We start from the raw sequence: 13,870 nt of genomic DNA, 5'->3' as shown, positions 1-13,870 counted from the left end.
CTGACAGTGCTTCACACCGGGTAGAAGAAGGGGTTTATGCGCATGCGTCTACTTCTATTGTTCTGGTGTCCCCGATGGGACAGTCTTATAGCGCCCCTAGAGGTGTGGCATGTGTATTGCATCGTTTTCAGCAAGCGTTGCGTTGCCATATGTACCTGATAGTTTACTGATCCATTGCCCATGTGGACGCGATATTATTTTTTAAAATAAAATCTCGTTGCCGTTGTAGTGTGGATGTAGCCTAAATCGCCCATAGGAGTGAATGTGAGCGTGAATGGTTGTTCGTCTTTGTGTTAGACCTGTGATAGATTGGCTACCTGCCCAGGGTAAACCCCACCTCTTATGAAGTCAGCTGGAACTGGCTCCAACATTCCCAGTGGCCCTGACAGTAAGTGATATAGATGATGGATGGATGGATAATAGATGGGCAACCATAAAAATGTTAGAATGCAATTCTTAAGAAAACCATGTATGGACACCCATCTCTTTTTTTTTTTATCTTCAAACCAATTAAGTTGCAGGTGCATGGAAATGAAAACAACTTAGATGGATATAGAATGCGAGCAGCTGTTAGTGAGTTATCAGACGCTTGTTTCTGAGCAAAAACATCTAATATACACACAGCCTTAGCTGGTTAGTAAACTAGTACGTAATTTTTTTTGGTAGATGTTGAAAGTAGATACTGACCCCATCATAAACTTTGATGTTTCTGATATGATTCTTGGACAGCGTGAAGATGCCATAATGTGGATGGACAATCAATAAACCCTCTGTGAAAAATGCCACCTTGCCTAGAACACAAAATTCCAAACAAACACATGTTATAAACATTTGTCATCAAACAAACACTCTACACATGTGATACAATGACTCATACCTTCTTCAGGTGTAGAAAGTAAACTGCTAGAAAACACCTGCGCTGAGTGTTTTGTTGTTAGAGGAACCCCTAAGCATGTCCCATTCTGCTCCTTTTCTCACACATACAGTAGGAGAAAACAAAATCGGAGAACACAGATTGAGCATACGGAGTGTTATAACAATGTTTTATATATAACAAAATAAATATTGAAATATATTTCACCTTCAACAAATGCAGAGCTTGCTCAGACAATCTCACATCAGAGTCATCCACCTACAGTTGACAGAAAAGAGACATACCATCCCTCAAACAATTCAATTAACAAATTCATTGATGCAAAGGCTATAGGGTGAAACTAGTATACTCCAAATACAAAAGGACACTTTACTGTATTATAGTACAGGCGCCTTTACAACTTGTGTGCCTTTATTATGTAAAAATGTGTTGAAAATTAAGTTATTAAAACAATCCATCTGTCAGTATGTATATACAGATGTAACAGACACTGTATAGAGAGTGAAACACCATACCATCCAGGAAATATAGCGAGGGACTGAAGAGGTAAGCAGAGTGAAAAAGCTGTTTGATGCAAGCGTGCCATCTGCAGGACAAGACAGATATTACACTTGAATGTCTCCTGAGATAAAAAGCAAGAAAGATTTCACACTAACCTCGTTTTGAGACTAAAACAAAACAAACAAAAAAACAAAAAACCTTCCCACATTTTGCTTTGCTTCGTGCTTGAACATATGGACATTACTACTGCCATGAATGGGGTTGTCATGAATTTAATGGTTGTCAAAGGGTTGTCATTTTAGGTAATCGGTCACATTGCACTTATTTATTTCTCCACTTCTAATGTCAAGAGGGCCAGATTAAAAAAAAAAAATCAGTTTGTAGATCAATAACACCCATCCATCCATTATCTGTAGCTGCTTATCCTGTTCGACAGGGTCGCAGGCAAGCTGGAGCCTATCCCAGCTGCCTATGAGCGAGAGGCGAGGTACGAGGCGAGGCTCGTACACCCTGGACAAGTCGCCAGGTTATCACAGGGCTGACCATATTGTCATTTTACCGTATATGTGTATATATAATTGAAATGGAGAGGAAATCAATAGAGTGTGCAGTAATAAATAAAAAATATATATAAGTTAAGACTGCATAATTGGGCAGCACGGTGGTGTAGTGGTTAGCACTGTCGCTTCACAGCAAGAAAGTCCTGGGTTCGAGCCCCGTGGCCGGCGAGGGCCTTTCTGTGCGGAGTTTGCATGTTCTCCCCGTGTCTATGTGGGTTTCTTCCGGGTGCTCCGGTTTCCCCCACAGTCCAAAGACATGCAGGTTAGGTTAAGTGGTGGCTCTAAATTGACCGTAGGTGTGAATGTGAGTGAGAATGGTTGTTTGTCTCTGTGTGTCAGTCCTGCAATGACCTGGCAACTTGTCCAGGGTGTACCCCGCCTCTCGCCCATAGTCAGCTGGGATAGGCTCCAGCTTGCCTGCGACCCTGCACAGGATAAGCAGCTACAGATAATGGGTGGATGGATGGAAGATTGCATAATTATTCGTTCACATTGGTGTGAAACCCATAAATCAGTTCTTTTGGAAATAGACATGGTTACAGCATCACATTTTTAGCTTCTCATCTCATTATCTCTAGCCGCTTTATCCTGTTCTACAGGGTCGCAGGCAAGCTGGAGCCTATCCCAGCTGACTACGGGTAAAAGGCAGGGTACACCCTGGACAAGTCACCAGGTCATCACAGGGCTGACACATAGACACAGACAACCATTCACACTCACATTCACACCTACGGTCAATTTAGAGTCACCAGTTAACCTAACCTGCATGTCTTTGGACTGTGGGGGAAACGGGAGCACCCGGAGGAAACCCATGCGGACACGGGGAGAACATGCAAACTCCACACAGAAAGGCCCTCGTAGGCCATGGGGCTCGAACCCGGACAGGTCTCTACACTAACTTTTTTTTTTTTTCCAGGAGCACACGTGTTCCTAAGTTAAAAATTTTAGGAGCACAGGGAAAAAAACGGGGGCACAAGCACAAGTAGGTTTTCATTTTAAAGGTTTATTGCAGCGCAAACCTTAGACACACCAACACACAAAACGCAAAATTCAATTGAGAATGAACGAATGAATAAACAAACAAATGAATAACAAACAACTGAATGAATGAACAAACAGTAGCTAAACAGAGAGCAGAGCTCAGCAGAGCTAACATAATCATCAAGGACAGCTCCCACCCTGGCTCTGAGTTCTTTGACTTGCTGCCCTCAGGCAGGCGTTACAGGTGCATCAAAGCAAGGACCAACAGACTCAAAAACAGTTCTTTCCTACAGGCCATAACCACCTTGAACAATTAGCCTTTTTCACATTACGTCAGTTGCAGGGGAACTCGTATCTGTTTTCAGCCTTTTGAATGGAAGAAGAGGTATACGGCGGGAACATATTTTAACAAAACTGTCATTCACAGATAAGATTGATGATAATATTGCGCATTGTTGTTTATCATTACGTATTGTTAGCGACCATTCCAGTCACCTATCTGCCTTGTTTTGGAAAGGACGTTTACTGACTTTCTATGGTTGCTACTTGTTAGCCAGCAGATTAGCATGCCGCCTCTTCCATTCAAAAGGCTGAAAAATGGATGTGAGGTTCTTCTGCAAGTGACGTAATGTGAAAAAGGCTAATTACATACACTGACTGATGCCACTTCTGGCAGATGCAACAATGCACCAACAAGGACCTAAAAGGACAATATTCTCACACTTACCTGATACAGTGCAATACTTATTACAGTGCAACCTCACAGAGCAACTTTTTAGTTTTTATAGCTTTTGTATATTTTATATTTCTACACTTTTACATCCATACTCAATACAAGGCAATACCAAATACAGTGCAATATCCTGAGTTTTGTAGCTGAAGTGAGTTTCTATAACTAATGTGCAATTAACATCTGCAACTCAACACGCCCAGTTGTGTATATATATTCTTTGTTTTTCTGCTGTGTTGTGACATGCACCATTTGTATATACTGTATATTATTTGTTTTTCTGCTGTGTTGTATGTTCCCATCTAAATGTTTGCACTGGGGTGTGTGCTTTACATCTCATTATATAATTTGCCCACACCTTCTCCCGTCGTTCTAGCTTTCTTCACTACACTTTCTTCCTTGTCCATTCTTTTATTCTTGTTTCCACCATCATTGCTTTAAAAAAAAAAACACCGTTATTCTCTGCATAGCGAATATATTTCTCAGCTCGGTCCGAACCAGCTCTCAGTTATCTCTCAGTTGAATGATCTGATGAATCCCTAAAAAGCACTTTTCCCACCTAATGCCACACCCACAACATACAACCGTGGGAAAGAGGGGCAATCACAGAAAGATGAGTAGAAAACGGGAAATGTTACGGGGGATATTTATTGTGATAGTAGGCTATTGTAGCATCAGCACAAAAGCACCAGACTCAACTTTAACTGAAAGTGTTATTCAGTAGCCTAAACTTATTCAAGCTACAGACCGAGAAGAATAAAAATGCTGAAATCTCATGTCCCGGTAAAGCGCACTAGCATGGCAGAACGGCAAAAAAATGTAAACCCCCCCCGGGCTACCGTGGGAACCACCGCAGTGCAAGACAGAGGCAATGCACGCAACTACAGACAGGGAGCAAGGCGCAGACAGAACACGCATGCACACAACACTGAACACACACACTTACAACAACACAGACTGTTATTCGTTACACTGCCATGAGGCTACAAGCCTGTGTCTCTCTGAGAGGGAGCACCCCCTCCCTCCTGTGTGTGTGTGTGTGAGAGAGAGCAGGCAGCCCCTCCCTCCCTCCTGTGTGTGTGTATGAGAGCGAGCAGCCCCTCCCTCCTGTGTGTGAGAGAGTGAGCAGCCCCTCCCGTGTGAGAGAGCGAGCAGCCCCTCCCTCCTGTGTGTGAGAGCGCGAGCAGCCCCTCCCTCCTGTGTGTGAGAGAGCGAGCAGCCCCTCCCTCCTGTGTGTGAGAGAGCAAGCAGCCCCTCCCTCCTGTGTGTGTGTGAGAGCAAGCAGCCCCTCCCTCCTGTGTGTGTGTGTGTGTGTGTGAGAGCGAGCAGCCCCTCCCTCCTATGTGTGTGTGAGAGCGAGCAGCCCCTCCCTCCTGTGTGTGTGAGAGCGAGCAGCCCCTCCCTCCTGTGTGTGTGAGAGCGAGCAGCCCCTCCCTCCTGTGTGTGAGAGCGAGCAGCCCCTCCCTCCTGTGTGTGTGAGAGCGAGCAGCCCCTCCCTCCTGTGTGTGTGAGAGCGAGCAGCCCCTCCCTCCTGTGTGTGTGAGAGCGAGCAGCCCCTCCCTCCTGTGTGTGAGAGCGAGCAGCCCCTCCCTCCTGTGTGTGAGAGCGAGCAGCCCCTCCCTCCTGTGTGTGAGAGCGAGCAGCCCCTCCCTCCTGTGTGTGAGAGCGAGCAGCCCCTCCCTCCTGTGTGTGTGTGAGAGCGAGCAGCCCCTCCATCCTGTGTGTGTGAGAGCGAGCAGCTCCTCCCTCCTGTGTGTGAGAGAGTGAGCAGCCCCTCCCGTGTGTGAGAGCGAGCAGCCCCTCCCTCCTGTGTGTGAGAGAGCGAGCAGCCCCTCCCTCCTGTGTGAGAGAGCGAGCAGTCCCTCCCTCCTGTGTGTGTGAGAGCGAGCAGTCCCTCCTTCCTGTGTGTGTGAGAGCGAGCAGCCCCTCCCTCCTGTGTGTGTGAGAGCGAGCAGCCCCTCCCTCCTGTGTGTGTGAGAGCGAGCAGCCCCTCCCTCCTGTGTGTGTGAGAGCGAGCAGCCCCTCCCTCCTGTGTGTGTGAGAGCGAGCAGCCCCTCCCTCCTGTGTGTGTGAGAGCGAGCAGCCCCTCCATCCTGTGTGTGTGAGAGCGAGCAGCCCCTCCCTCCTGTGTGTGTGAGAGCGAGCAGCCCCTCCCTCCTGTGTGTGTGAGAGCGAGCAGCCCCTCCCTCCTGTGTGTGTGAGAGCGAGCAGCCCCTCCCTCCTAAAACTTTCAAATGGCCCACAAGATTATAAAACACAGACTCTGAATTAATTTGATGGACCAACTTAGAACTTAAGAATGCTCCTGGCCTGTAGCTGTACTTTTGACACCCCTGATTTAACTGAAAGATTACAGAAAGCCTTATTTCCACTGAGAAAAACCTGCTCAGCAAGTTGCTAGTGTTATGCCTTTCTGGTCTGCTATTAATATTCTTAAATCATAATATAATCATAATCAAATTGTTTTTTGTGCCTTGTAGCATCTAGAATCTTTGTCACCTTATCACAGATTTATGTAAACAATGCATGAAGGTGCTTCTCAAAAATCTGTATTGTTCCATCCACTCGCAATCCATCCACTGTTTTAGCAAAACAGTAAATAAGGAGGCCACTGACGATGGCTACATGAGCAATACTGTAATAAATGCAATGTGATTCTATAAGTAGCTACAGCGGTGGCTACAATGATCGACACCTTCACGATCTTTTGGCCATTTGCAAAAGTAGAAAAGACTTTTCAATACGTAAATTGTGCATGAATAATTACTCAACTTCCACTGGAAAAAAATGAGCTGATTTCTGATTAGTGTATCAGATCACATGACACCATTCCACATTTATCGACACTTTTGTCCACAGTTATCGACACAGTTCCACAATTAGACACCCAGATGATTATTTATTTAAAAAACAAACCAAAAAAAGGCATGTGGTATTAAGTTAATAAAACAGTTTTGATTTAAAATTTGTTTTCCATAGACTTATATTTAGTACAAAATATATTTTATATAAATATATCAATGTCAGTGCTTATGTAAATAAGGAAGTAATTCTAATGTTTGTAAACAAATGAACTGATAATGTTTAACCTGCCAGAAAATCTTTTTTCTACTTTCTACCCACTTTCTAAGTATTTTCGTAGATCATATTTTGTTAATCTCCTCCTAGAACTGCCACCTTATTGTGGTGGAGGGGTTTGTGTGCTTGAATGATCCTAGGAGCTATGTTGTCGGGGGCATTACGGCCCTGTTAGGGTTTCCCAAGGCAGACAGGTCCTAGGTGACAGGCCAGACTAAGAGCAGTTCACCAAACCCCTTATGGAAATTTAAAAAAAAAAACAAGGACTGTGACGTCGCCCAGTATGGTGCAGCCGGGGCCCCACCCTGGAGCCAGCTCGTATGCGAGCGCCTGGTGGCCGGGCCTTTGCCCACGGGGCCTGGCTGGGCTCAGCCCGAAGCGGTGACGTGGGCCCGACCTCCTGTGGGTTCATCACCCACAGAGATAGCCATAGGGGGCCGGTGCAGTGTGGATTGGGCGGCAGTCGAAGGCAGGGGCCTCGACGACCTGATCCCCAAACACAGCGGCTAGCTGTTGGGACATGGAATGTCACTTTGCTGGGGGGGAAAGCGCCTGAGCTTGTGCGGGAGGTTGAGAGGTACTGGCTAGAGATAGTTGGGCTCACTTCCATGCTCAGCTTGGGCTCCGGAACCCAGCTCCTCGAGAGGGGCTGGACTCTCCACTTCTCTGGAGTCGCCCACGGTGAGCGGTGGCGGGCTGGCGTGGGCTTGCTTATAGCTCCCCAGCTATGCCGCCGTGTGTTGAAGTTTACCCCAGTGAACAAGAGGGTCGCCTCTCTGCACCTTCGGGTCGGGGAGAGGGCTCTTGCTGTTGTTTGTGCCTACGGGCCGAATAGCAGTATAGAGTATCCGGCCTTCTTGGAGTCCCTGGGAGAGGTACTGAGAGGTGCTCAGACTGGGGACTCCATTGTTCTACTGGGGGACTTCAATGCTCACGTGGGCGATGACAGTGACACCTGGAGGGGCGTGATTGGGAGGAACGGCCTCCCCGATCTGAACCCGAGTGGTGCTTTGTTATTGGACTTCTGTGCTAGTCACGGTTTGTCCATAACGAACACCATGTTCGAGCATAGGGGTGTCCATAAGTGCACGTGGCACCAGGACACCTTAGGTCGGAGGTCGATGATCGACTTTGTTGTCGTTTCATCTGATCTCCGGCCCTATGTCTTGGACATTCGGATGAAGAGAGGGGCTAAGCTGTCGGGCGGTGGAAGGAATACTTCGAGGATCTCCTCAATCCCACCATCACGTCTTCCATTGAGGAAGTGGAGGCTGATGACTCAGAGGTGGACTCATTCATTACACAAGCCGAAGTCACTGAGGTGGTTTACAAGCTCCTCGGTGACAAGGCACAGGGGGTGGATGAGATCCGCCCTGAGTATCTCAAGTCTCTGGATGTTGTGGGGCTGTCTTGGCTGACACGCCTCTGCAACATCGTGTGGCGGTTGGAGACAGTGCCTCTGGAGTGGCAGACTGGGGTGGTGGTCCCCCTTTTTAAGAAAGGGGACCGGAGAGTGTGCTCCAATTATAGGGGAATCACACTTCTCAGCCTCCCCGGGAAGGTTTACTCCAGGGTACTGGAGAGGATAATTCGGCCAATAGTTGAACCTCAGATCCAGGAGAAACAATGCGGTTTTCGTCCTGGTCGTGGAACACTGGACCAGCTCTATACCCTTCATAGGGTGCTCGAGGGTTCATGGGAGTTTGCCCAACCAGTCCACATGTGTTTAGTGGATCTGGAGAAGGCATTCGACCGTGTCCCTCGTGGTATTCTGTGGGGGGTGCTTCGGGAGTATGGGGTTCGGGGCTCTTTGCTAAGGGCTGTCCAGTCCCTGTACGAACAGAGCAGGAGTCTGGTTCGCATTGCCGGCAGTAAGTCAGACCTGTTCCCAGTGCATGATGGACTCTGGCAGGGCTGCCCTTTGTCACCGGTTCTGTTCATAATTTTTATGGACAGAATTTCTAGGCGCAGCCAGGGGCCGGAGGGAATCCTGTTTGGGAACCACAGGATTTCATCTCTGCTTTTTGCGGATGATGTTGTCCTGTTGACTTCTTCAAACCAGGACCTTCAGCATGCACTGGGGCGGTTTGCAGTCGAGTGTGAAGCGGCTGGGATGAGAATCAGCGCCTCCAAGTCAGAGGCCATGGTTCTCGACTGGAAAAGGGTGGCTTGCCCTCTCCAGGTTGGTGGAGAAGTCCTGCCTCAAGTGGAGGAGTGTAAGTATCTCGGGATCTTGTTCATGAGTGAGGGAAGGATGGAGCGTGAGATCGACAGGTGGATCGGTGCAGCCTCGGCAGTGATGTGGTCGCTTTACTGGTCCGTTGTGGTGAGGAAGGAGCTGAGCCAAAAGGCGAAGCTCTCGATTTACCGGTCGATCTACATTCCGACTCTCACCTATGGTCATGAGCTTTGGGTAATGACCGAAAGAACAAGATCGTGGATACAAGCGGCCGAAATGAGTTTCCTTCGCAGGGTGGCTGGGCGCTCCCTTAGGGTGAGAAGCACAGTCACTCAGGAGGAGCTCGGAGTAGAGCTGCTGCTCCTCCACATCAAGAGGAATCAGCTGAGGTGGCTCGGGCATCTTTTTCGGATGCCTCCTGGACGCCTCCCTGGGAAGGTGTTCAAGGCATGTCCCCCTGGGAGGAGGCCCCGGGGAAGACCCAGGACACACTGGAGGGACACTGTCTCTCGGCTGGCCTGGTACTTATTGTTTGCCTCCGCGACCCGGCCCCGGATAAGCGGATGAAGACAAGACGAGAGATGTTTTGTTAATCATTCATTATTGTTTGTATTAATTTCTAGTTTTGTTGTTTACCAATAAATGTCAACAGGTAATTGACATTGTAACCACATGAAAATCCAGGTCAAAGGTCACGTCATTCCTTGTACCAAAATATAAAATGTCTACTCATATTGTAATGTGTGGTAGATATTTACAGCAAAAAATATTTTCTGAATGGAATAGAAAAATCTGAATATTTCAAGCATGTAATTTTTTATATGCTAGGAATTTAATTTTTATTAAAATTTATTTATTGCAATAGGATTCCAAATACTCTATAAACATTCCATTCTGTTATGAATCAGAAAAAAAATTATAAATCACAGCACTTTTTTTTTAAAGTACTCCATCTACTTTAACAACGTTACACAAAGATCGATCCATAACAGTTGTAAATGTCACTTAATTCCACAGGGTATTGATAATGGTGGACTGGTGAAAGTGATCACTATTATCACTTGACTTCTCAAACGCGTGTTTAGATACAAAATGGTGACTGTCAAATAAAAGCATAAGAAACAAACTAGGTTTCGACAAGGATATCATGAAATATCGGTGACTTTGATAAGTTTAAAAACATGTCTATGATCTTTCCACCATGCTTACCTGAAATGATAACGTCAGAGTTTTCAAGTTGCTGATCGTGCTAAAAAAAAATTCCATCTCAGATAACGAGCTGTGTCATCAGATGACAAGATCAAAGGGCGAGGGGGGTCTTCCGGTTGATTAATTAACCAATAACTGTTGTAACTGAAACTCACCTTTGTAAAATTGTCTTTTACTGATAAATATGAAAAGGTGTTGATAATTATGGACTGTCGATAATTGTAACCGCTGCTCTATTACAAAAGTTTTGCTTGGATCAATATAAATACCTACAATTCTGGTAAGTGAAATTAAATCATAACAACTGACAGCATCAACACCATCATGCAGCATTTTGGTTCAGTGCAGTTAAATCCATTGCATTTATAATTTATATTGCTTCTGAAGGCTTGTTTTAACCGAGGCATAAAATTACTAGTCACAAAACAGTTAACAAACAGAAATCTCACCCCTCTCCTGAATGATGATGCTAGACTCCAGGAAAGACTCAGAGAAAACTACAGATCCCAGGTTCCCTCCCCCCCACTGGAGGTCTGGAATATCATACACTACCATGGAGGCCTGAGGAGGGTCAGACAACACTCCATTATTCAATATACTATGACAGGAAGGAACGGTTACAGCAGAACGTTTGAATCAGCCTGTTAAGCATTTGACAAACAACTTACAGTTTTGAGCAGAAAGCGACTGTGCTCATCACTGAGAGGTATAACTCTAGAAGGAGGAGGAAGACAGAATGTGTAATGTGCTCAGGCTGTGGAAAGAAACCATATACTTGAGCATTATGAATGTGTATGTGAAAACCCACCTGCCCGCATTGTTCACAGCTTCAATGCCGAATACAGCTTTAGACCTGAATTACCCCAGAAAACATCAGTCAGTGCCATGTCATGAACAGAAGCTGCTACAAGATACAATTTATCTGCTACAAGATTAAACACTATATGCAACTAACCACTGCAAAACCTGTCAACAGCTGCATGTACACCTTGTACACAAAAGTATGTGGACACCAGACTATCGCACTCGTATGTGGTCTTTCCCTAAACCTTTGCCACAAAGTTGGAAGCACACAATTTTATAGGACTGCAATTGTATACAACAGTATAACAAATTCCCTCCACTGCAACTAAGGGATCAAGCTAACCCAAACCTATTCGAGCATGACAATGCTCCTGTGCGAAAAGTGAGGTCCATAAACACATGGATTGTGTACAGTGTATAAAAGAGGAAGATAGAATGAGGCACCTGAGAGCGCTCCGGTAGTGAAGCATCCCAAAGGTTTCCAAAGCCAGATAAAATGTTTGCTCTGCTACGTCCTTTGCCTAATAAATGAACAATGCTGAGTCACAAGTGCTAAATGCACAAGAACACCTCAACTTTGGTTTACAGCAGGAACAGCTTCCATGAGCAAATTCAACTGACTACAAGTCAAAGTCTGCTTTGCTGCTGTAATTAACAGAATCACTGTTTTGTCCAAAAAAACAAACAAAAAAAAAGTTTACCTGTGCAGAGTAAACATCTTTTGATATACAATATGATTTTTATGACACTAATCAGTCACTGCTGAATGATATTACAAATCTACCTTGCTAACGCTGGAGTTGATGGAAAAGCATTTTATTCCTGCTAGCACTGACTGAACAGCAGCTGTGTAGATCTGTGTAAGCAGCCTGCAAAAGATCAAATCCAGTTTTTATTCCACTGGAGGCAGTCTAACTTTTAATCAAAGACCAACACTGTCTGGACCCTTACATGACTTCTGGTGACTTCTGCATGGTGCTATTATCATTCCCTGCACAAACAAGATAAAAATCTAGATAATATGGAACGTCATTCAGAACAATGGCATTATAAGAAGCTTAATTGATTACACAATCCTACCCAGGTACGGGACATGAGTTCTGCCAAAGAAATATGTTCTTGCACAGGTCAGTGGGCCTTTAGGAGCCACACACTGGAGCAGCTGAAAACAAAAAGATAGTAAAATGCTGGGGTTTTTTTTTCTGTGACATGCTCCCATACAGTGTTTGGTTATTGACTACTTTCACATTACCCATAATGCTTTGTGCCTTGGGGGGTGGGGGAGAGAACCAAAATATAAACAAACTAAAACAACACTGTGTCGCACACTGACAGTAATCTTTCAAATTTAAATCTCCCTAAAACCTTCAAAGAAGTGTCAAAACTAACTAAACCAAAGCTTAAAATAACCTGTAAAGCCTTTTCTGTGGACTTTGAGAAATCAATTGGTCACAAAGTGCTTGTAAATACTGTATCGAACGCTTTGAGCGTCTCTGTCAGTCCTGCGCAATGTGGAGCGTGCACCTGAAGGTGCGCCTCGGGTTGTGCGCCGAGTAGACTCCAGCATGCGCGCCGTGAACAAGGCGCACCTGAGCTCAGTTAAAGAACTATGTGTTTGCCTATTTAAGGACTGTGTTGATACATTTGCATCGTGAAATATTACAATACGCAAGTACGCATTACCAAGCCTTTCTACCCGTGTTCTTGATTTCCTGTTTCTCGAGTCGTGTGCCTGTTTCTCGTTCCCGTTCTAGATTTGCCTCTGATATACTGTTTGTGCCTCGACCAACCTTTTTGCCTGTCGTTTTTGGATGTGTGTGTATTGCTTCACGTTGTGTATATGGGTCTGTCTCAGAAACTGGGTACTATGGGGGTACCCCACTAAATATACTCACAGTCAATAAGCTATACGGTTTTGAATGGTGATGTTGGTTTTAATTTGAAATAAAATGAAAGAAATAACACAGATTAAACTAAATCTTTGATGTGAATATTCAGAATTTGGCAAAAATTCTGCAAATTTGTGGAAAAATGGCGGCTTGATCTGGGACATGATAAATGGTTGACAACATCGCATTCCCTTAAAAAAGGTTGTAGTCCACTGAAAAGTCTACAGTTATCACTAATTGTATTTTAAGTTGTAACTTTATACACCTAAGGATTGGTACGCTCACAGAATAATCAGAACCGTAATAAAACATCATGCAAAATATTTGATCACCGTTGTAACTCCGTTTTCCGCATACCCAAAACCAATACAATCGTGTGTATTGATCTAAATGGAAAGCCTCAGGGTCAAGGTCACTACCTCACCAAAAGTAGTAACTTAAAAGCACTACGCCATATAAAAATTTAGTTATAAATCTGCGATTTAGTTTTTAAAACGAAAGCTGAAAGTTAGGTATAGAATATGTTTCTTACAGAATGTTACAGTGGTAGCTGGTCTTGTATGAATTTCTGAGCTATAAAATGAGTTGTGGTCTATTTTTTACCGTAGCATGTTATTTGTGTGCGGGGAAGGACATACATTAACAATTTGCATGTGTAGAATGGAATTTTCCACTCCAACAGGTAGAAGTTGATTGTGCTTCCATTTGCGATCTTTCTGTTGCGGGTGATCTGTTCGGACGGTATCACTGAAAAGGTGAGTTTTGACAGTTTTATTTTGTTTTAGTCTTGCAGTATAAGGCAATAGAATGTTTCTTTTTCATCTTACTTTCATATTTCGTAGTGTTTGCGTATTTTTGGCCAATATTTTGCAACCATGGTCAATTTAGATCGAACTTCTGATAGAATCTACGGCCAGTCATTTTGCCCCGCCCCCGCCTCGCGCGCCGTCCGGTGCGGTAGTGATGTCCCGTTGCTCGCGCGCCACAGCAAAGACCCACGCGACCTTCAGCCGGTACAGTCGCTGTTCTTTTACCAGCGCCGTTATTCTCATCTTTCCGGTGTGT

At 45.1% G+C, this 13,870-nt stretch overlaps 1 protein-coding gene across 1 annotated transcript in view; it reads right to left on the bottom strand.

The window, feature by feature from the left end:
- Positions 1-13,870, bottom strand: part of dnaaf9 (dynein axonemal assembly factor 9) — an 84,130-nt gene that overhangs the window by 39,002 nt on the left and 31,258 nt on the right. The window contains exons 11-21 of the mRNA XM_060925709.1: positions 11,997-12,078; positions 11,868-11,907; positions 11,701-11,785; positions 11,361-11,437; positions 10,921-10,965; positions 10,781-10,826; positions 10,562-10,673; positions 1,390-1,460; positions 1,082-1,132; positions 878-968; positions 688-791 (exon numbers count right to left, since the gene is read on the bottom strand). Of these exons, the coding sequence (XP_060781692.1) occupies positions 688-791; positions 878-968; positions 1,082-1,132; positions 1,390-1,460; positions 10,562-10,673; positions 10,781-10,826; positions 10,921-10,965; positions 11,361-11,437; positions 11,701-11,785; positions 11,868-11,907; positions 11,997-12,078 (804 nt within the window). The remainder of the gene's footprint in view (positions 1-687; positions 792-877; positions 969-1,081; positions 1,133-1,389; positions 1,461-10,561; positions 10,674-10,780; positions 10,827-10,920; positions 10,966-11,360; positions 11,438-11,700; positions 11,786-11,867; positions 11,908-11,996; positions 12,079-13,870) is intronic.

The sequence above is a fragment of the Neoarius graeffei genome, chromosome 7 (genome assembly GCF_027579695.1).
Source record: "Neoarius graeffei isolate fNeoGra1 chromosome 7, fNeoGra1.pri, whole genome shotgun sequence".
NCBI lineage: Eukaryota > Metazoa > Chordata > Actinopteri > Siluriformes > Ariidae > Neoarius > Neoarius graeffei.
The sequence above is the reverse complement of the archived record's forward strand: the minus strand, read 5'-3'. Positions and strand labels throughout refer to the sequence as shown.